General features: G+C 40.4%; 2 protein-coding genes across 4 annotated transcripts in view; both read right to left on the reverse strand.

The window, feature by feature from the left end:
* The window catches only part of misp3 (MISP family member 3), a 138285-nt gene that overhangs the window by 72818 nt on the left and 41680 nt on the right, over positions 1-23787 (reverse strand). The gene's annotated exons all lie outside the window — the stretch shown is intronic.
* rab11fip4b (RAB11 family interacting protein 4 (class II) b) overlaps positions 1-23787 on the reverse strand; it is a 46060-nt gene that overhangs the window by 10772 nt on the left and 11501 nt on the right. The window contains exons 1-4 of one of the 3 annotated variants that reach the window (XM_061060241.1): positions 17682-18198; positions 4525-4775; positions 3947-4132; positions 1896-2030 (exon numbers count right to left, since the gene is read on the reverse strand). In XM_061060241.1, the coding sequence (XP_060916224.1) occupies positions 1896-2030; positions 3947-4132; positions 4525-4775; positions 17682-17762 (653 nt within the window). In that variant the 5' untranslated portion in view covers positions 17763-18198. Of the gene's footprint in view, positions 1-1895; positions 2031-3946; positions 4133-4524; positions 4776-17681; positions 18199-23787 lie in introns of those variants that run through there. The other 2 variants (XM_061060250.1, XM_061060257.1) reach the window with 2 other exon arrangements.

The raw sequence follows: 23787 nt of genomic DNA on the forward strand, positions 1-23787 counted from the left end.
GTGCCCAAAAGCAGTGGTTATCAACTGGTTAGTCAGGACCCTGAAGGAGCCACGTGACAGTGTGCCTGAAAATAAATAGTGCCAGAAATGTCTTTCCTCTGTCACGTGTCATGTTTGAAGCGTCTCATTTTCATGTCTGAAATTTGCGTCACGATTTTTCATGAAGGAGTTGGCGGTGGGTCCTGAGGCTGGACCAGTTCAGAGCCATTGCCCTAAAGCAAGGCACCGAACCCCCCAAGTGCTCCGGGCGCTTCATGTGCAGCCTCCTAACTATGACCTCTCTCCTTTAGTGCACGTCTGTAGGATACTGTTTGTGCATTCTTGGCCTATGTCTTAGAGGCATGTTCAATAACAGAGTCAAATAAACTAAATTCCTCTTCGGGGTTTAATTAAGTATGAGCCAAAAAAAGGAAGAACATGACTCACCGATATCCTTCAAATACGTCTTTAACCCAAAAGAGTCTGTTTTATAAGGACTTTGGTTTGATGATTTTGTTTTTTCTCCCTCAACTTAACACATTATTAAATTAAACCCCCAATTGAGTGTGGGGTTTCTCTACTCTATTCAATGAATTGCGTGTAAAAAAAAAAAATTAACATGCACTAGTGAGTCTTTAAATTCTGCACTCCGCTTCGCTGCAAAAGCCTCTTCCTCTGACCATTCTGAGTCAATAAGTAATTCTTTGAATTGATCCAAATGGTCGCCTGTTTCTATTTTTAGACATTTTCATATTCATCCACATAACCTGCTACGTATGCCTTAGTATTTAACCACGCCATCATGAAAATCTGTTCTCTACTCCTTCATATTCAGTCTGTATCCAATCTTTAAAAATTTACAGTTCAAAGTCATTTCTACATCGATAGCATCTCGCTCACTCTCTTATTCGTCCTCTTTTTCCACTCTCTAATTCTTCACTTCTGCCCATCACTTCTTCATTATTCATAAAGGGGAAGCAGGGGTCTAATTAATGAAGACATGTTGGATTATAGAGCCTATCTCCTCCAGGCAGAGAGATCATGCAAAGTCAGCCGAGAGTTCAAGTAACAAAGACAGAAAGTTTGCACAAAATTAAAACATTATTCAGCATTTATTGTTCTCTGATAACTCTCGTGTGTGCATGTGTGGGCACTCATGTTTGCAGGTAGGACAGCAGAGCTGTTAATGGTCACCCCGGATTATGTTTCCAATAATAGACTCCCCATTACAATAGTGATGAGGTAAGAGCAGGAGTGACAGCCTTATATAACGATCAATGAGTGTTTGTGGGCATGTTGGTTCATGTGTGAAACGAAAGAAGGAACACCTTCACACCTGTGTTAAAGTGTTAAATCACTATTATTTCATTATACTTAGCAAGAAAACACAGAGCAAGATGATCCCAGAGTCAATCCGAGTCAGCCCGATGTGAATGGATCAATACTTCATAATTGTCTGTGTAATGCATGAAAATGATACATTTCATAGCTGACAGCTTGTATAGTTTGTGTTAAGATTTTGTTTTTTAATTTACTCTTCCCCGCCTGAATTATTAGCACTAATTTGCCACAGAAATAGATTTCACTACCTGATTTCATGAGAAGCTTTTCTTCTTAGAGTTTGTCATCGTGCAGCTGCTGCAGGACATTTCATTATGTGACAGTATTTCAACTAAAAGTGACAGAACACTCTGCAGTCATCAAACATATTTTTGTGATTTGATATGATGGGCCTAACGTCAGAAAAGATTATGGTGGTCAGTGGGAAAGGTTTGAGGTGGTTTAGACGTTGTAAAGACGTGTTAACTCAGGCACCTTCTACTTATTGAAGTTGAACTAAAAGCTTGAATTTGCTGTGTGTTTATTCTCTGTAATACTGAGTTGTATGTGTTTTTGTGAACATGGGTTCGACTTACCTGTTAGTCTTGAGGTTTTTAAGGCGAGCCTCCAGGTCATTGAGCAGGTTGACCTTCTTACTGCACTGAGAGCAGTAGACGTCCATCAGTTCACCGGTGTAATGCTGACGCACCTTACGGGGAGTCTGGCCAGCACTGTAAACACACAGACACACACACACAGCGTTCTTATCTTCCAAGGAGCTCAGAACAAGTAAATCAACATCTAACTGGCTTTCATTACGTGTGAGAACATGCAACTACTTTCAGAGCGTGTACAGAAATGAGGCCGCCAGGACAAGACACTTGAGAAGTGACATAAATAACGCCACTAAAACTGAAAGAGGAACTAAGATTGAGAAGGAGAGTACAACTCTTATCATTAATGAGATTATCTACATTGTCTGGGCCAAATGATGTGCTCAAAGAAAATGAATACCTGAAAATATATCTTGCAGTCCAAGTATAGTTTGTTGTTTTACAGAATTTAGAGGGGAAGATATATGTAAAGTAAAGGCACTTAAGGCAGCAAAACAAAGAAGTCATGTAGTCATGTTTTGCCAAAGAAAGTAGGACATTTTTTTTTAATGCGTCATCACTTTCAAGAGTCAACATAGACAAGAAGGCACTCTTAATGATTGTCCAATAACATAATAAAAATGATGTCATTGTTTCCTCCCAGCTAACTGTTATTAAAGTCAACACCCAGCCCAGAGATTTTAAATCTAAATCACAATACCTTTATGGTTTAGGAGGCCCTCCACCATTATATATATATGAGTGTACATTTAACCCACTTTGTACTGTAGTCAGTCAAACTTCTGTCCCATGCTGAGCGGTCTAAGACTTCCTGTAAATCCAGGCCTCATTTTGAATTTAAATCTCCATGCCGACTCCATTTGGGGAGTTTTGTCTGCTTGGTATGCGTGGAAGGAGCATGGAGCGGTATTGCCTCTCTATCAGGCGAGAGACTTAATCCTATTAAACACAGGCCTTTGATGAATATTAATGTTACCTTAAGGGCAAAAAAAAAACTCTGAAGCTTCACTTCTGGAGTCAAGTCTCCGAATAATACGAGTCAGGTAATGATTGTGGAGCTCACAAACTGGAGCCTTGAGTCTGGAACTGCTGCATCATAACTCAACCTATTAGCAACAATAGAAACGCCCATTAACAGATGAATTCTTTTTATTATACGCAGTGGTTTCCAACCTCTGGTCAGCAGACTGATACTGGGCAGCCAAACATTTGCTAGTGGGCCTGTAGAAAATGCTAGTTGATGATTCATCAAGCTAGTTGAGTAATTAATTACCTTCATACTGCAATTTCCCTGAACTATTTTTACCCTCCGTGCCACTCCCTAAACAATGCAGCAAGGATTCAGATTGAAGTCATTAGTAAATGAGGTCTGTTTGTTTTAGCAAAACAATTAAAATGTACACTCCATAGCTGTTTTCAATCAAGTGGTTATGACCATTTCTAAAACATTTCAAGACAGCCTGCCTCTGAAATCGTCCCGAGATGCTTATTCACATGTCTGTAACTATAATGACTGACATTTATAAAATTGCTTTGTCTTGATTGGTTGAATTCACAAGTGGAAAAGAATGAAGCAGCTTCATTATGTGCACAAAGAGCACAAGAGTCACTCATCGGTTGCCTGAGAAGGATGAAATGTGAATATTTTCTGCTGCATTCACACGTTGGCTCACCCTGACTTCACACAGACATTTCACTAGGGGATTTACAGAGGAAGTCCAGGGGAAGTTGGGTTGAAAAATTCAGCTGTTTGTGTTCACACGTGCAGCCAAGATTTGTGCGTTGTGTGAAAATACCACCTGTTTTATTTTGCAAAAGGAGACTTGTATGAAAAGCAAACAAACATGACTTCATGATCTCAGGGAAGGTTTGAGAAGGACCTTCGACAAGGTTGGGAATCACAGCAGCAGCAGAACTAAAATATGAGTTTCCCCAAAAAATCTCAAATCTTGTAAATATGGTAAGCTTCCTGTTTGTGATCTATTTCATCCAAACATCTGTTTAAGTAGCAGATAAAACTTAAACGTTCTTACCTAGAGGGAACAGATGAGCCGAGATCGGAGTATCCGTTTGTACGGGTCTCGTCGTCCGGACAGGGGCTGCTGGGAGTGTAGTCCGGTTCCTCTCCTTCTCCGTAGTCCTCAAACTGCTCCTCGTTCAGAGAAGCTGAAGAACGTGTCGATAGGTCGGATGTCACAGAGATGCTTGTGTGACCAATTCTTAGGAAAAAACAGAGAGAGGTCTGTGGTGAAAAAAAATCACATCATTTTTCATTTTGGTGAATCATAACAGGTGCTCCAAATGTAAAGGAAGCAGGGCTAAAGTTCTCTCACACTGATAATAACAAATGTAGCCTCTAGTTTATTAGCTGCTATTTGACTTTAGGTCTTTCGTAGACTATTGGACAATACAGTGAACACAGTGGGGAGAGGAATAATGCTCGAGAGGACAACTGGCGGTGGCCTTAAGAATTTGGCTTTTATTTTACATTAATGTTTCCATTTCTGATATTTTGACAAAACAAGGAGTATAATCAGATGCAGAAAGACGTATGTTTAGACACTGTGAGTCAGACAGGAGCAGAAATAAAAAAGGATGGGACTGTACTCACTTCTCCCCAGGGTAAAACAGATCCCCCAGTACGTCTTCCTTGTCTCCCGGTCTGATCGGCCCGTCTGATGTGTCTGACCCTTGGGTGCTTTCCACGGCACTGTCTCTGTCTGACTCCCTCTCCCTTCCCTCGTCTACCACCTCCTCCTCTGGCTCGTCCACCTCTCCCGGGAACAGCTGGCACTCAGGGACAGGGTCAGGATAGGCCCGTGTGCACATGATGACCGGACACGGCCGCTCCTCCTCAGCACCCTGGAGGAAAAAAGGTGAAGGTGAATGAAATGAGTGAATACATTAACAAACACACTCAAATAATGTCAAATTTTTATTGTGGCTGTTTGTGTAGACAGTGAAGTAGACAACATTGAACATTCTTCTCTACGTCTACATCTGAAAACACGTCTTTTTAAACTGGCTTATTCAGTTTGATCATTCTCCACCTGTTCTCATAACTCCTTTACATCCTGTACATTTCTGTTTATTTTATCGTTGTGTTGTTACTTTGTTGTTTTTATCTCTGCTCTGTAAGGTGACCTTGAGAGTTTTGAAAGGCGCCTTTAAATAAAATGTATTATTATTATTACGATATATTATTGCTGGAAATTATTTTTAAAAAATGTTTTAGTGGTTTACGGTAACTTTTTTTTTTGAAGTATTTGTTTTTCTGATAAGCCTCACTTCTCCTGAAGATATGAGCTGTTGCAACTTTGTCAATAACCTGCACATACACACGATGTTAACCAAGTAATAAGGCTCTGTATGAAAGGAATTAACATTTGACACAGCTTTGAGGTGTGGAGTAAATTTGATATCCCTACAAAACAGAAAAATGTGAGTACATTTCTTTATTTTTACAAAGCAGAAGTCTGCATTAGAACTAAGGTTGTCAGAATTTTCAATACTTTGAAACTTTTCAATACCTCCTGTTTTGAACAGATATAATCTGTTATTTCAATCATCAATAGTATCAAAAAGTACTAAAGCTTTAAACCCCCCCCCCCACAAATTTTCAGACATACTTTTAAAGCAAAGCTGCCATTAGAGAAAAAAAGAGAGTCCATTTAGATTCAAAGGCCCGCAGTTACTGACTTTTCTACAGTCCTTTTGGTTTCGTATCATAAAGATGCTAACGTTATGTCTATCGGTTGCTATTTAAAAAAAAAAAGGAAAATATTTTGCATGTCTTTTTCACAACAGGAGCTTAGGAAAGGAATGAGTCCATACTGCAACTCCTGCATATTGTCTACATTTCACAAATACAGTTTCCAATGTTTCTGTACCGTTTCAGTAATTGTGCAAATTGGCCGATGGGCAGGAGATGGCTTCCAGTTTTTGGGATAAAAAAAAACCAAAAAAAGAAATCTCCCAGTATTGGGTGTCCATGACTTGTATTTTTGTTTCTATTAAAATTGGCATCAACATTGTTTGTTATATGCTGGTATCGTGTCAAAGTTTAAAGTTCTGGTATCGTGACAATCCTCATTGGAACAATAACCTTTTTTTCAGTTTAATGAGATCAATGCACAAATAAAAAAAAATTGCAAGTATTGTCATTTGTCAGTGTCGAATGAATTCTTGTTCATGACCGATTTATCCACTTAGTAAATTCCTTCACTGTGGGAATGGTCTTAAGTTGACAGAGGAGGTCTTGGGGGCTGTAGTGAGTGGGAAAGAGCAAAGGGTCGAGGTCACAGGGCTACGTCTAATTTCATTCTTTAACGGCTCAAATCCAGTCTAATGCAACAGAGAACAAGGACTTATCTCAGCATGACTGAGCGGCTGAAGGAGGAGGGCAGGTGAAGAGGTAATCTGGGAGGGGGAGAGAGCAGGGTGACTAACACAAAGGTGGAGAGGGAGTGAAACGGGCAAGGGTGGAGGTGGGGAATAAAAGACAAGAACAGAGCTTCTAACAAATGAGAAGAAGACTAAGATAGCACATGGAACAAAGCCAGAAGGAAAGGAAAGGGATAAGTATAAGTACAGTGTGAGGTGAGATTAGACGAGAGAGAGAGAGAGAGAGCTGTAAAGAAAGATGTAGGAGAGGCTGAGAGATAATGGAGTAGACTGAGGACAGTCAGGTCGGTATTAAACAACATTACAGACCAATCAAAGAGCTCAGCTTGAGATTCAGGCAGCTCTCTTTCTCTCTCCACAACACACATTGACCATACATCCTGACCTTTCTACCTCAAAGCTCCAGTGATGTAAAGATCTTGGCTGTAAATGTTAAAATCATATGCTGACTTTAGAAACCAGGATAAGCCCGATTCCCAATTATGAGAAAACCGATTTTTCTACCTGGAGAACTCTGAATCATGTGGCCCTGCATACGTCTTACTCTGGTTTCTGACAGCTTCCGACTACCTGCGCAGGCATCAGCCAAAGTGACGTATCATTTAAACAGATATGTCGGTGGCAACAACAAGAGCCTCTTACAAAGGAACTACGAGGAAACTGAGTTTTGTCTTTTCAGTTGTTGGAAATTAGGTGGATTCGCCATATCTGGAACACAATGTTGGCAGTAGCCACAGTGGTGTCATTGCTGCGGTTTGTGTTGTAAAAAATAAACATCACAGGCACCTGCACAAACTAAATATAGAAATCAAAAACCGAGATACTAGTATTTATCATGTAAACAAGGAAACCAGGTTTCTCTGTGTCCTGAATATGATGAAAACAGGGATAATGCGCATCATAAAAAGCTACTGTCTGCATCAATGTGAAATAAAGTAAAATTTCTATCTAGATTAGCTGGAAGTAAGCGGGGTATACACCAACATTTGACAGAAAACAAATTGCTTCATTCCTCTGTTAAATTCATTTGATTATCCTCATCTATTTATGAAGTCAGACAGAAAGAGTCTGGGTGGGATTGAATAGTTGAAATAGAGTTTAAAATGTGTTTTTTCAATAGTGTTTCTAAGCAGCATATTGAAGGGAAAGTCATGGGAGAAAATGCAAAGTTGGTTGGAAGTTTCTTATGTGAAAGCTCATGAATGGATGAATAGAAAAATGAAGCATAACCGCCTCTAGAGACGAATATCTTCATATGAAAAAAGGGGATGTCTTAAAAAAAGGATGAAGATAAAAAAAAAAGTTTGAAGATTTAAAAAAAATACATGACAGCAAAAGAGGTTCTGTTTACAGCTTACTGCTCACATCCAAACAATGCATTCTTAACTGTTTACATCCCTCACTCAAAACCTAAAAACAACAAAAACTATGCATGCCTTTATTAAAACTAAATTAAAAAGAACCTATTCAACTCAACCCGAGGCTCTGTTCTGTAACAAAGAGCCAACATGGGGGCTGGCGCTGAGTCACACTGAATAATAGGAAGGATAAAGGTCTCTTTAGCATTCCTCAGACCCGTCCCCTTATTTCCCTGAAGCACAAAATGAATCAGTGTGAGGTAGGAAAGCAGGGGCAGACCCCCCTCTGTACAGCACCAAAACAATTCAAGGACCTGAACAAGCAAACACTGCAGGACGTTTGACACCTGTTGTGCTCCTTCCCATGAAGAGAGAAGTTAACTTATTTAGTTAGCCAATGAATAAGTACAGAATAAAGGCCTTCAATATGAGCTGTAAAGGTCAGATAGACTTCTCGTGCAACACATTACTGTTTGTTGAAAAGGGATCGGCCAGGTCTCACCGCGGGTTTGATTCCGAGTCAGGGAACGATATTCTGACGGCAGGAGCTCAGTCTGTAGGGACTTGGGTTGAAAACCAGAGAGTCGCTGATTCAAGTCCCAGACCAAATCTGGAAATAGGTCTGGTAGCTGGAGAGGTGCCAGTTCACTTCCTGAGCACTGCCCAGGTGCCTCTGAGAAAGGTACTGAACCCTTCCCCCCACCAGCTTAGGAGCCCTCGCTGTATGCAGCCCCATAACTCTGACATCTCTCCAAAATTGAATTTTTACATCTTCTTCTTCTTATATATATTTTTCACTTTATTTTGGATCACTTTGAAGTACGCCTCTTATGGAAGGTGTGATACAAATAAAGTATTATAATAAATGATTGTTACTATAATAAATAATGTGATAAACTTGGATTGTAACATTAAGAGGATCTTGCCACTTCATTGGCAACGTAAAACTTATTGTAGTCCAGTAAAAGCTGTTTGAAATTAACAGTTAAGGACAAAATGTGTGGCATCATTCAGTCTCCCGATGACAGCTTTTCTGACATCTGTAATTTCAGGCAAAGACGCTGATCAACACTTATATCTTACAGTGTGTGCATTTTTGAGATAGAAGAGCTTTGCAGTCTGCCAATAGTTTCAGGTGTTCTGATGAGAGTGTTTGTGTTTGTCTGTTTTTATTGCACGCCTATCTGTGTGTGTGTGTGTGTGTGTGTGTGTGTGTGTGTGTGTGTGTGTGTGTGTGTGTGTGTGTGTGTGTGTGTGTGTAGCTGCCTGCTCCAGAACAGCCTGGGGCCTGAAACTGCCAAACATGAGCCTGCAGTGTGTTTTGAGTTGCTTGATTCCCCAGAGCACAAACACAGAGATCCTGCCAAACAGCGACCAACCTGCCGCAGGAAGCTAAATTCTGCTGAGCTTTTATCTGAGCTTTTAACCACCTGAAGCCCGACACATCTTCACATCATCCTTTGGCCTATGAAGGATTCTTGGTAGCATAACTAATGTATGCATGGAAAAAAGTCTGCTCAGAGATTTTGTAACACAAATTGACTTATGAGTGGCTGAGCCTTTCTGCGTTTAGTCGTAGTACATTTGTTTTACATGATGGTATTTTCACATATTAACAACTTTCTCATCAACAATGAATCTATCGTCATTGGCTAGGTATGAACCAAACTTTTTCAATCTTACAAAAATATAATAATATGAACCTTGATTTCTGTACAAATTCATGAAAGAAACGTATGAATTAAAAGAGAATACTCTCTTCCTCTTTGGTCATTGATATTCTCCATGGATTCAGATGAGCTCGAAGACCACTGCTAGACATGTGCAGAATAGTAATGTAAAAACTATACATCTTCATATCTTTTCCCAGCACAGCATGCGTTCTGTCGAACATGTTTTCTTTTCATATTGTACTTCTTTATTAAAACAGGAGGAGGATTCCTGATCCCTCTCCGAGTCTGTAGCTGCAGGCTCTGACCTAGTTATAATACAGACGTTCTATCAGTTATTTCTCGTGTTTCCTCCCAACCTCCCAGGTGAGACTTAAGTCAGGGAAGAACGAGATTGAGAGAGGAGAAATTCAGGTTGACAGAAAAAGACATTTGCTGTGTGTTTGAGTCTTGTAATGAGGTTTTTTTTTTTTTTGGGAATACAATATGAATGTGAATGTGATGTGTGTGACCATATCTGTGTTAACACAAACTAGCAGCCATATGTGTCAATGCTCGCTTTGTCCCCTTCCCCGCATCAGCCAATCCCTGTCCAGGTGCTGTGTTTAAAGCTGAGCTGAATAACTCCACTGTGACAGGTTTGTTTCATGCCATTTATTACATGTCATGTCTGCGTAAACTAAATCTGGGAAAAAAAAAACTGGTCAGCCAAGATATACTAGGCAAATAAAAGGCTGAGCAGCAAAACTAGTTTTATGTGTCAGCATAGAAAGACTCTAACAAAGCCAGGCTCCATTGGCAAATGATACTAATGACATGCTCTGCAGCTTAAAATGAGGAGAAAAGAGTTAGAAGGACTGAAACTAAACAGGAGGGTCACTTGTCAAGAGGAGAGAAATAAAGAAACAGCTGAAATGCACTTTAAACAAGCACTGTTTTATATCTGTGCTACAACTTGGAAATCCATTGGAAGTTACAGTAACATAGTTTAACCTCCTGATGAACTTTCAAATCAGCTTGGCACCAGCTGTGCATTGATTGAAGCTTTAATAATATAAGCATTGATTGAAGCTTTAATAATATATGAGTTATGACAACATGTTGACACAGACCGGAAACTCAAAACGTTGAGCAATGCATTTGTCTAGCTGCAGTATCTTAAGCAACACCGTGCAAGGTTATGGTATTAAAATGATGTTACTTATGTTGTTTCAGTTTCAGGCTACAGCTGCCAGGGTTGCAAAAAAAAACAACAAAAAAACACAGTAGCTTTTTGTTACAAAATATAAAGTATGTGTTAGGTAAGAGGAAGATTTAGAACAGAAGAGGTGAGTGGGAGACAAAAGTGCACTGAGAGAAGCACTGAAAGTTTATCTCTCCCTCTCTCAAATGTTTCCAATTCTCACTTTTTATATTCACTTCTCACCTGTAATTAAGTTGTCAACCAATCCCAATACCGACACAGACAGTCGAGTTACTATAAAGTCAAGATTGAGTTTTTAAAATGGTATTTATGGGAAATTATATGGAAAACACTAACAACAAAACCTTAAGGCTTTAAGTAGACCAGAGACATAGACCAGAGTACTCGGGAAGTGACCTGGCACCTTTCCTGCCATCAGACAAACTCCCATTATGGTGCGACTTGAACCGGCGACCCTAAGGTTGCCAACCAAAGTCCCTACAGACTGAGCTACTGCCCCCAAACATTACATTAAGGACAGCCTTCCTCGGCAAAGGGTTTGTGCCTCGTTGCATGTTGTCTTTTAATCTAAAGTAACTTTTGTACTGTAACTTATAAAAGTGTAAACGTGCAGTTTTGAAAAGTACAAGCTAAATGAGTTCAAACTAAATGTCTGTAAAAAGCATTTTACTCCTGTTTTCAGAAGCTAACAAACAGCGCCTGTAAAATAAAAGTGCACGGCATGCAGAAAACACTGTGTTACAGGCGGAGTGACATGAACTAATCACTTCCTGAAAGGCCAATTAATTTGATGTTAGTGTTCAATTTAAAACTCACCAAAGGCCCAATCTCGGGTTGAATTACAACAGTATTGTTGCAGCAGTCATTAAAAAGATGGACTCTCGATCCAGCTCTCCTCACACCCTTTTTTGTCCACGCTGAGTGCTGGTCAATACCATTTTAGTGCTGAACAAATCATTAATCCGCCCTTCTGGCACAGCACAGAATTATGTGCATGACGGTGCATTTCAGGGAACCTTCTTCCAAGTGTAAAGAGACGGAGAGAAATAAGCCAGTAGAGGGAGATTTCCATGTTTTCTGATGTAGTTTCATTTGTTAATCAGAAACGTGCAGAAACTTGTTTTTGACTTTTGCAGGATTTTGCATAAAACAGCTCAGTTATGAAACAACAAGAAGAATCGATTCTAATTCATGATCTGCATTTTATTTTTTTCGCATTTGAAATTTGAGCCTTCCTCTGATAAGAGTTATAGAAGTGTAACTATAGACTCTAAATGTTTTTGGTTCACTATCTATAGGGATAATTAAGGAGCATTTTTGTTGCATGTAATTTATGAAAAACTAAATTAAAGGATTATAAAGCACAGGTGTTGTTCCTGTTGTGTGCTTGTTATTTATCAAGTAAACATTGCGTTGCTGTGTACAATAATGCAAAACAAGTGTTGTGCAAAAGACTGAGAAGACAAAACAAAAGATGGAGAGCTACATTCGTGTGGGCTGGGTTGAGCTGAGCAGAAGCATGAACAGACATCGACTGGATCGATCCCCACTGATGAAGCTTTGATTTAGTGTGAGTCAGCACGAAAGGGACTGGAAGATGAAAAGGAAAGAGAAAGTGAAAGGGGGGGAATATAGAAGATGGATCAGGGGTAAGGGGGGGGAGAGAAGAGAAGGGAGATAGGAGAGAGAGAAATGCAGCAGAGAAAGAACAGCAGTGTTTGTCAGACTGAGCTCAGAGAAACAAGGCGTTTCTCTGCAGAGGCTTTACATCTCTCTCTCTCTCTCTCTCTTTGTTCATTTCCTCCTCTCTTACTCCTCAATATTCTAAGCCCTGAGCTCCTCAAGTGCTGCCACCACAGAAATATCTACCTATAAAGTGACTTGTTTGATGCCTCTGCTTTGATATTCAGTATTTTGACTGTTATCAGTGGGTGCTTTTGTCATTCTCAACCTCAGATCCCACCTACGGTAGAAAAAGAAGCTCTGAGTCAGGAGGGCACAAGAGGCTTAACCAAGCACTTAAAGAGGTTTCTGAAGTCAGACACAAAAAAGAAAAAAAAACAGGAAGGATACGTCAAATTATTTGATTTTTCAATCAACCGAGTCATAAGAAAAAGCACACAAAAAATGTAACTAGTGGCTTTTCATAAGAATAAAACTGCTGCTTTATTCCATCATATAAGTCATTAAATAAAATATTTATATACTTTCAAATCAGCAGCTAACTAAGAAAACAAATCTTCAGAGTAATTTCCCTTCAGTGCAAACAAATGTGTTTTATACAGTCTTCACCTGCTGAGAAGTGGTTCAATTAACCACATGTTCTGTAGATACCCTGACAGGTGAACATCAACACTCTTTTCTTTTTTGAGTACGTGCATGTTTCTGCCTGAGTGTCGGCGTTATCCAACCCTAACAGTAAGCAATACTCGTCCTACGCATTCACACGCTCACACATTACACAGAAGGGAAGTAATGATGACTCAGAGCTCAGAACATTTTGTTAAGTCAACACTGTGAGAAACTAACACGCTTCAGCAAATGAGACACACACACACACACACACACACACACACACACACACACACACACACGCTTGATAAACACCTGAGACTCCCCGGTGTGAGAGCGTTTAAATAAAGCCTCTCTTCCTCCCCGCTCATTCATCTTTAAGTCAAAGCGAAGAATCAACAACAGACCTTTTATAGAGCGGCTTGACACACGCAACTACACTTCTTTAAAAACGTGACGGATGAACAGTCTGCACACAGCTTCACAAACAATCACACATACACATATATTCGTTTCCACCTGAGTCTCTAGGGAAACAGGTAGCTGATTGGATTACCAGGAATGCCGTGGCACAAAGGACAATGTAGGGAGGGACTGGATCAGCACACTGGAGACTGTGTGCGGGTTTCTAAATGAACCTATTTTACATACACACAGGAAACCCCAAGAGGCCTCTGGGTGTGTGTGTGTGTGTGTGTTTATGTGTGTGCTGGTGTTTTCAGCTGTTCGTCTGTATCTTCTGCAGGAGGAGAAAACGTCATTGAGAGGCATGGAGGCAACTGTGGCTCAACCTGACTTCATTGGGGGGTTTTAAGAGGTAAAAATGTGGATTGAGGGAGATTAACCCCCCAGATTAGGATTAAGAGTGAAGTAAAGGGTTAAAACGAGGTTGTGGTGACAGTTAAGGTTAGTGGATAAGAAATGTCAGAAGTGTTTCCAGCTACATCGCATGTGCGTGTGTGTGTGTGTGTGTGTGTGTGTGTGTGTGTGTGTGTGTGCGTGTGGGTGTGTATAAACAATTGGCCTGTTAAACAAGGACAACTTGAAATACATCTCTTGATTACAAGTCATTACTGCGTTCTTCTGCATAGTTTGTGTTCCCGTGTGTCTAAATTTAACGAGTGAAAAGCATCTTTAAAAACAACAGAAATCTTGAGAACATGACATATTCTCAAGACAATTAAGCTCCATTAGTTGTTGATCACAGAGCTGCATCCAAAGCAATCATTGTCTCCTGCTGACAGGTGCTGGTGCACGACGTTCAGACAACGCTCTTCAGAAGACAGTATGTGTGTCACTGTGTCAATGTGTGGATGAAGCAGAGACACCAAGTGAGTGTTGAACCAAATAGCTGTTCTATTTTATCTAGCCCCATGTAGGCCTAAATCTTTGAAAAATGTAAGTCAAGTTTATACAGCAACAAGACAATTCGAAGTGATTCACACAAGATATCAAACTCATCAGGACAAAGGGACAAACATGGAAGTAACTTATAAGACCATGTTATTGGCATATCTGCAGCGTGATGTCCTTTATTCACCCGTCAAATTAAGAAAGCAAAGAAAAAATCCAAACTCTATCCATCAAAAAAAAGATAAATATAAATATCATAATGTAATGCACTAAAGGAACTGTCACACAGATGCAACAGGTGTTTGGGTTGATAGTTTATTTGCACTTCAGGTGTCACCAACCTGTTCTGTCTTCTTAAGTCTCTGCCAATGTGTTTGAACAAAAGCATGCTGCGGCTTTACTTCAAAACAAGGAAGTAGACACAACCTGCAGGAGTGCATCACACGGTAGAACAAAGATAGAACACTTTTGACCTCGGTCTGACTCCTGCAGTCAAAAGTGTTCTATCTTTGTTCTAGACCAAAACAGACCGTGTGATGCAGCTCACTGGGGCTGCGCTAGAAGTGGGATAAAATATCGATACAGTTATGGTTATTCTGACTTGTGTGACGCAATTTATGATATTGTTGGAGCAAAATCTCAATATTTAAATTATAAACAAGTATGGCACGACAATCAGATTTCCCTCGCACTTTAACTCACTGCATCCTCACTTCATGAGTCCTCATGGTGGTGCTCGAGACTTGAATGCTTGAGGGTAGAGTGAATATACTTAAATTGACAGAAGTCGAAGTTGACAGGAGGATAAAAGGAGAAACAGAAGACAGCGGGATAATGTCACAAAGTGGAATAATTGTTGGCCACATATCGCTTAATGTACGGCACCGTGACTTACCCTACAAGTTCAACCTCGAGGCCTATAGCCAATGATTTTGAGTATTGATTTTTCAGAAAACGGCAAACAACACATTTCCCCTCTGACACTATAAGTTCCTGTGAAACAGAACTATTGAGAGTATTGAACTGATGTGTCGTGACCTATTTCCACCTCAAACGGGTTAGAACCAATCACACGATAAAAGGCGGGACATGATGTTGGGATACATTTTATTGGATTGTTAGCTTCGACAAAGCTTTTTAATTAGTCCAAAAACTAGTATACACCCGTAAGTGCAGGATGAGTCATCATCAGAAGAGAAAATACAATTATTTTGATGTAAAAACACTCAGATAATACTGAAAATATTTGGCAGAAAATGGCAAACTGAATTTACCCAGTTTTAATCCAGCGTTCTTTAGTAATATGTTCATTTGCCTGTTATTTTTTAAAACTTAAATTATTAATAACTAAGGGGAAAAAGAAGGCTTGAACCTAAAAAAAATGGCTTTTTCACTTGACTTAAATATTTTATCGATTATCAAATTTGAGGTCTACAGTCCACTGACACAACGTGTAGCTCCTTCAGGTTTCCCATGATTAATCACCACTAGTTTAATCATGGCATGAAGAGAAGTTGGACTCATCCTAATGGAAAAGCGCAACAACACCATGACTCACACGTACCAGCACAAAACGCTTAACAACTCTCTGTCTCACTCGTTGTGTAAGTCTGTCGCCTCTGAGCCAAAGTGTGTTCTGTCTACGTGTAGAACGTCCACTCTGAAGCCATCAAGCTCATGACCAGTGAAAAAGAAAAGAAAGCGTCTCGCTGTCTTTGTTAAACAAAGTGCATTGTCTTCTCTTTAGCGACTTTTTGACAGCCTCGTTGCTCTTGTCCGTTGAATGAGGGTATTTCAGTTGCAGACCCTCAGCAGGTGGTCAGGCCACTCGCTGCCTCTTGTCAGCTGTTGCTCGCCAATGTTGTCATATTATTGTTGTTTTCTGTGTTAGAAAAAGCTTACATAATCTTCTAAATGTAAAACAAAAAATGGAGCTTCTATAAAGGACAATATTTGGCTTTAATGCCACAGTGCATTTGAGGGTGTGAATGTTTTGGTTTAAAGTTTGGTCTGCAGATTATTCTTTCTTCTCACTCAGTTTCAATGTATTAGAAAGCACAAAAGAAATCACAGTGAGGAGTGACTGTTTTACCTGGTACGGATTAGCCTTCATTCATCCAGTACAGCTCAGCACTGCATGCTAATCTAGTTATTCTAGTCCATGGTGCACATACTGTGCACGGACTAAGACACTGGGCTCAAAGTAAGGCTTGTTTAGGCTAAATTAAACAAATGGAAAAAGCAAATGTATTTAACGATATACAAAATAAGCAAATCATTTGAGTGGATAACAAAAGTCCTACGGGACTGTTTTTGGGCTCTGGGACAATCATGAAGAGAATTTCCTTTTGGCGGAAGAAGAGTAAATCTCATTACGTAATGTCCAGTCACAGACCAGCAGCATTCAAAACCTCGGCAGAGTCTGACGTCACATGTAGCTATTGAGAACCGCACTAGACAAACAAAAACTCCCCTTCTGTGTTTCTATTCTTGGAGTAATGAATGAATATAAATAGTACCCAAAGTCAGTATCAGTTGTGTTGTCAAGATCAACTTGCATTAAACATTTTTAGTTTTTTTCACTTTTGTATTTGATCTTATGATGACAGTTTTGAGTTTATAGCTACGTGTACCACGATTTAAAACATCTAAAGCCTTTCTTTAGGAGTTCTTCTTCAAGCCAAAAGTATAAATAACTTCAGCATTACACCTTTAATTTATAATATCCATTCTTGTGGTTCAATACACAATGGGACTTTTTGGTTATAAAGAAACATGCTACATACTTTAATAAATAGAATAGAACTTAGTGTGTGAAGCTTTTGGTCTCTCAATCTTTTCAATTCAACTGAATAATAATAATAATAATAAAGATGTAAAACACACATGGAAAACTGGAATTACAGCCTACACTGTCCTTCATTAAAGTAAAATATAATTCACATCTTGACATACAGAAAACCTGTTGTTCTCACATTGACAGTATACTGCACACTTTTAATCACAACATCTCTACTTACAGCTACCCTGCCCTCCAATTAATCCCATTACACTCAAGAGATGTTGAACCAAAACAGAGCCAGCAGCGACTGATTCAGGGAGACAAAATAGTAAGAAGGGATACAGGATAGCAGAAGTGACAGGACGGTGCAGTGTGATGACACAGAGGCCAACAGCTGAGCAAGACAGACACGCAGACAAGGAAGCTGTGAGGCAGGGTCAACTGCACACACACACACACACACACACACACACACACACATTCAAACACAAAGTGGGGGACAATGGGCTCTGCACAACCTCTTTTTTACCCACCAGTCTCCCCCCTTTAACTCAAAACTATCTCTGCCTTTTCCCCTTTTGTCTCAGTAAACCGCTCACGTCTCCTGTGGAGTCGTGTCTGTGTATTGTTCTCATTCTGTCAAAAAGAATCTTTCATCTCCCCCCGTTTTCAGCCGGTTGGGTGCAGTCTGGATGCTTTGCTTACCCCGTTTACTAGTGAGGAGGGGAGTCCATGGTCAGCAGTCCCCCTCGATCCGAATGCCAAACCCTCAACCACTGAAGTCATCCACTCGCCCTGTTCACCAGGGCTAAGTCCGCTGCCTTTGCTTGCACACAGAAACACACACACACACACACACACAAAACACACACACAACACAGGTGTTCCCTTCAAAGGCGAGGGTAGGAGGAGGAGGAAGCGCCGGGATAGTCCAAAGTGTGAGTCCCTGTTAGTGGTATAATCCAAAGAGAGGCAGAGGAGCGGAGCAGGATGTATCGTTCACTTTAAAACACAGCACCGGCTGCCTGGCTTCTGTAAGAGCCTGCCTCTCTCTCTCTCTCTCTCTCTCTCTCTCTCCGTTACACACACACACTCACAAATACACACAAGCACAGACTCTGGACCTTACTCTCTCACACTCTTTCCCTCTCTCCCTCACTGGTTCGCCGGCTGACTTGCATTCACACAGTGAGAGCTCAGATCAGGCAACAGTTGTTGAATTCATGGCCCCTCCTTCCCCTCTTCCCTCCTTCCCCTTTGCGGATGGTTGCTTAGCGACTAGCTTCTGTGGGCGTGGCTTGCGAGAGTCCTCACATTGCTGCACACTCTGCTCTCGACTGCCGCCCACTCAGGCTATATTTGCATATGAAGTCCTGCCTGCCTCTGTGTTGTGTCCCTGCTGTAGGAGAGGGCAGAGCCTGTGTGGGCTGAGGAGACGGGGAGAGGGGGGATGGAGGGGATTGTTGTCACTTTAACCCAAACAGTTTGTCTTCTGTGATGCAGCAGATTTATCAAGACGGGTCAGAAAGAAAAAAACGTACACAATGGAGGGGAGCAAAGGGGGGGGGGGAGGAAGCATTAGAGAGAAGGCGAGAGGTGATGTTGTTGTGCATTTCACTGTCAAATTAGTTCAGAAAGTCACTCTTATCTGCATGAGTTCTTTCAAAACTGAAAATAAGCAATCAAGCTGAAGCAAAAACTCACTTAACTAGTAAGTCAACCAACAGAAAACCACTCCTGAACAAATCAGCAATCGTCAGACGGGGATATAACCCCCCAGGAAAAAGTCAACTTTTTTGGGCTTCAGGCAAAAAGAAAAAAAAAGTATTAATATATTTTTTAAAGGTTTAATTTTGGGCTTTTGTTACCTTTCTATTTTAGAGAGAGGAGAGTGGAGGACCATGGCCTCAGCACTTGGGGCGTGCACACTAACCACTAGACGCCCCAGGAAAGAAAACTTTCTGCCAAGTATTTCTTTTCCTTGGGTTACTATGTTGACAGTCTGACTACGATAATAAAAAGTAACAATTTGAGAAACAACTTCTGAGACCGGACCGTCAGCTGCAGTTGAATGCAGATATCTGATTAAAGATATTTTATCTATAAAAGCCAAATCATAGTGAGATGACTGCCAAAAGCGTTCAGGATTACGTTCTGGCACTTTTACTTGCCACATTTTGTTTTCTTCATACAGTAATTGCCAGTGAAATGCTGGTGGACGATACACAAGAACTACAAAGAAATTATACAGAACACTTCTGATACCAACATCTGGTCCCACTTCTACAGATTCTGTGCAGAATTCCAGAAATCCTTTCAACACAAGAAAATGTGTTTGTTTTTTCATGTTGTAAAAATAGGCCCGGGCACTTGCTCAAATACCACAAAAAGTTTTAATTAATCACAAGCACAACATTTCTACCAGAGGTATTCTTCAGGAGGTAATTCAAAAGTTCAAAAATGATGCCCTGAAGAAAAACTCTGGGTGTGATTGGCCTATCGTCTTCCTCAGTCTGCTGTTTCTGCACTGCCCTGCACCTACGTGATGTGCGTGTAACTATCTCCTGTTTCTATGTTGTAGGAATGAATATAATTGGTTTTGGACTATTTTTTCAGACAACTCAAAACACTTACATAGCAGACTTTAATATACTGTAACCTTATTACAATCCCCTCCACTTTAATCTTGGTCATTTTGTTGCAGAGTCTATAGTTCAGAGGTGAGAATAATCCACAAATCTCATAAAGAATCCTAAAAAGAAAGGCTGCCAATTCCTTGTACTGCTACATACAAGAAAAACTATGATAATAATTGTAATATCATATTTTTCTTAAAAACGATTTTTTGTCAGCGAAGCAGTTCCCCTAGATGTCCAACTAATTTAGCAGAATTTAAACACTTGCTGCCCTTAAGCATAAGCAGATAATTTTATTCCTTAAAGAACGTACAGAAGTTTAAAATAAAAGTAGGGAAAGCTTCTTGGAGTGGGCTCTCCGCAATATTTAACATCATTCCTCTTCATACTCTTATCCCAGCTCTGATGCCTGCAGTGCATTTCAATCATCTCTCAGCTGCCACTCCACGCTTTACTCCACACTTCTATTCCAGTTAGAGGCAGACCAGGCTCTCTTATCAGAGTCAGAGATACAGGAAAACAAAATGATGCCAAAAATGAAAATCCAGTATTTCTAATTACAGCTCCAGAAATGTGAATCCTGGATTTTTATGATTGTGTTTGGCATTAGCCCATGACTACTTTAGCTCCATGACTATTTTGAATATTAAATAGTCATGAAGCTATTTTGCAATCCAGACATAGTGTATCATATTGAAGTTTATTCAGATATACTCTGATGAACTCTACTTCATAATAAATTCAATGTTCATCCCCTATAAGCAAAACAATGTTAATGCAATGCACATTAGCATGATTGCACAGCGGGGCAGACTGAAATAGGTAGCAGCATGAGCAAACAGCAAACACCAAAATACCTGTTTTTGAGGATGATACATTTACTACACACTTTCAGATTGCGATTCTGCAGCAGCGTTGTAACGGAGCCCCAAATTGATTCTACTACAGTGCAAGACTGGTATCCCAGTTGCAGAAGCGCGACGTGTAGAGAAACAACGCGAGCTCCACATACTGTACACAGTCACACTCTCAGACTGTTCATTAGCTAAATAAGAATTGTGGGGGGAATAATCAGTTTGTATGATAGAGAGGGAGCATAATCATAAAGGTATGACATAGAAAGGTCATCTTATTCTTTATCATGTGTTTTGGTGGAGATGTGTGCGAGTCTGAATCCATTTTATGTTCTTGTTTTCACTTGCATTGTGATTACTAAACCGGAACTAACCACAACGTGCTGGATTTCACTGGAAATGATTGATCAGATATCTGGCTGTGGTACACTTCTGCATTATTCTCCCTGAGTGAACGAGCTGCTATAATAATGCTCTGCCCTAATATGTTACCTGAGAACTTCCCTGACTTCCACATTGCTGTTGTCCTACTTATGTTTGAAGGACCTGTCCCAGACTGTGTGCAGATATAAATCACACACTCCACTGCCACCATAACAAATCCCCTCTGATCTCTGAGCTACTTCAAATAATAAAGAATTCTATTTGTTTTTGCCCTACTTATGTTTTGCATAATATATTATAATTGTGCCGTCTGTAATCCTCAATATACCTTACCATTAGAATTAGTATTTTTAATTTTATCCACTTAATTTCATTATGTATGTCTGAACATTTCTGGAACATTTCAGGGCAGCCTGCACCTGAAATTGTCCAAATGTCTTACCCATACTTGCCCTTTACAGTGTAAAGTTTTCCCTGTCAGACAAGTGTCAGGGGTGGGGTCTCTGATGGGCAACATCTGATGCTTTAATGACCATTTTGTCTTTTGCGTTAATGCTCCTTTTTTTTGGACATCAAATAAAGAGCGGAGAAGAACATACTTGGAAGCAGAAAAGAGAATGAAGCTGCTTTATGATGTGCACATAGATTACACCAGTCGCTTTAAATAATCAGCTCACACTGGAAATATTTAGCATATATGAAAACACCATTTACCTTTTTTTTTACATTAAAATCCTCACAAAATCTCCTATTTTCGTGTAGGGTCAGCTGTGTGGTGTTGGGTCAGGTTTCACCTCGTCTAATTTTAGTAACTTGACTCAGCAGCTTCTGGCAAGAGCTGACTTCAGATGAGTCAAAACATAATCCTGCTAAAATTACAAGAAAATGTCAGTGAATTTATTACCTTGCTATCTCTGTCTCTCCTCAGCTTGTTGCCATATTCTCAGTGTTTCAGTGTTAATTTCATGACTCATACTCTGCCTGCTGCTTGTGTCCTGATGCTTGATGTAAGTACTCTCATGCTGATGGAGTGATGAGAAACGAGGGAGAGGTGAAAAGAGATAGGATGCCAAATAAAACCCAATTATGTGGAAAGGAATGCACCCTTCTTGTAGTCTCCTTTCTCGCTCGCTCCCTCTCACTCTCCTTCTCCGTCACTTCTCAAGGATATTGGCCCGGGCTCAGCCAATCGCCTGAGGCTATTTGTTTATGTGCAATTTGTTAGAGGGCTGGCCTCTTTCCTTCTTTTCAAAGAAGCCATTTACAATTCTATTCATGTCTACCTGCCTCATTCAGACGGCAACACATAGTTATGGAACAAGGGCCGGGGTTTTCACTTGGTGCTTTCACTAAGTGTTAACACATTTATGTTAATGCTATTCAGAGAGGGCAAGACGTTATTGCAATTCTTTCTTTCGGAGGACAAGAGGAGGTTTGAGAATCTACATAATACTCTTCAATGGTGAATGGACGCAGGGCTAATACAAACCCAAACACACCTTCAGACGCACACTAAAAAATCCTGCACACAAACAGTGGCATTAACGACGCAAACGTAACAAATGTGCATGTTGCAGAGTTCAGCTGAAACAACTCAGTGGGGATTCTCAACCAGCTGCTGGGGTTCGCAATGCAGCAAGACGAATGATAGAGAGGAAGAGGGTGGGGGGAGAGATGGATGAAGAGAGCGAGAGAGAGCGAGACCCTACAGACTCAGAAAGAGAGAGAGAGAGAGAGGTGAGCAGAAGGAGCTTAAAAGAAATAAACGAGGCAGGGATGCTCTTCATGGGGCAGTGGGTTGGTATTTAGGCATAGTGTTGCGAATGCCAATAACTCTGTTGCTACTTTTGTAGATATGCAGGCATGCGTACAAATGAGAAAGAAGATCTTATACTTGCTAAGCACGCTCTGTGAACGTGCACTCATGCACTGCCACATGTAGGCTTAATGTTTTGTTTTGACAGTGTTGTCATTCACAACTTGACCTTGTTACGGACTATTTGGCCAGCACTCTTAAGCGTTTGTCCTTGAGTGGCTCGGCCCCAGTAGCCCTTGTTTTCAGTGCTGCACACTGCAGCTGATTCTACAGCCTAATTAATGCCTTCGGTGCTCCTGCCTGCAATACTTCCAGTCATCCCATCCATGACATTATTCACAGGCTCAAATACTGTAAGCGGAAGAGTGGTGATACATTCAAAGATTTTTTTTTTTTAGATGCCATTATCATCCTCTATCGTTACAGTGAGTTAAGGTTTGGAGGAGTATTTTTGAAGCTGAGGTCTGGTAGACAGCCTGAAATCTGACAACACACAAGAACTAACTGCACAACATTGTGAGATTCACTATGATGACAATGAAGGCAGTGGAGGCAGTGGAGGCGTCAAGAGGATGGGGTAATTTAGAGTTTGAGCGAGAGGCCTGAAAATCTGCAGCATCATTTCTCTCCGGTTTGCTGGTTTTGACAGAAAAAAAAAGAAGTGAGACCATGAATAAACGAGTCTGAGTATGTGTGACTGAAAAATGTTGAAGGGGAATTTGACTTGACAGGAACAGAAAACACAAAAGTCAACTGGGAAGAAGATAAAAAAATACATGGATGCCTCATGCAAATGTTAATCCTGTGTCACACAACCTCACCACACTGGTAGGAATACACATGTACACACAACCTGAACAGACCAACCCAGGAGAAAAACAATAATATGAATATATCACAGTACATATAACAAAATTGTAATGTTGAATTGAAATATAGTACTGAATGTAAAAGATGAACCCTTCCTTCAGCAGGACATACACATCTATCTGTTACTGTATACGGCTGTAATATGAGTGAAACCAGGCCACTGGGTCAGTGATGCCTGCAGGGAAGACTCACACATAAATATGTGGAGGTATTGATTTCTTTTCACATAGTGAGAACACATCTGCCTATGG

This window comes from Labrus mixtus, chromosome 2, assembly GCF_963584025.1.
Source record: "Labrus mixtus chromosome 2, fLabMix1.1, whole genome shotgun sequence".
NCBI classification, from domain to species: domain Eukaryota; kingdom Metazoa; phylum Chordata; class Actinopteri; order Labriformes; family Labridae; genus Labrus; species Labrus mixtus.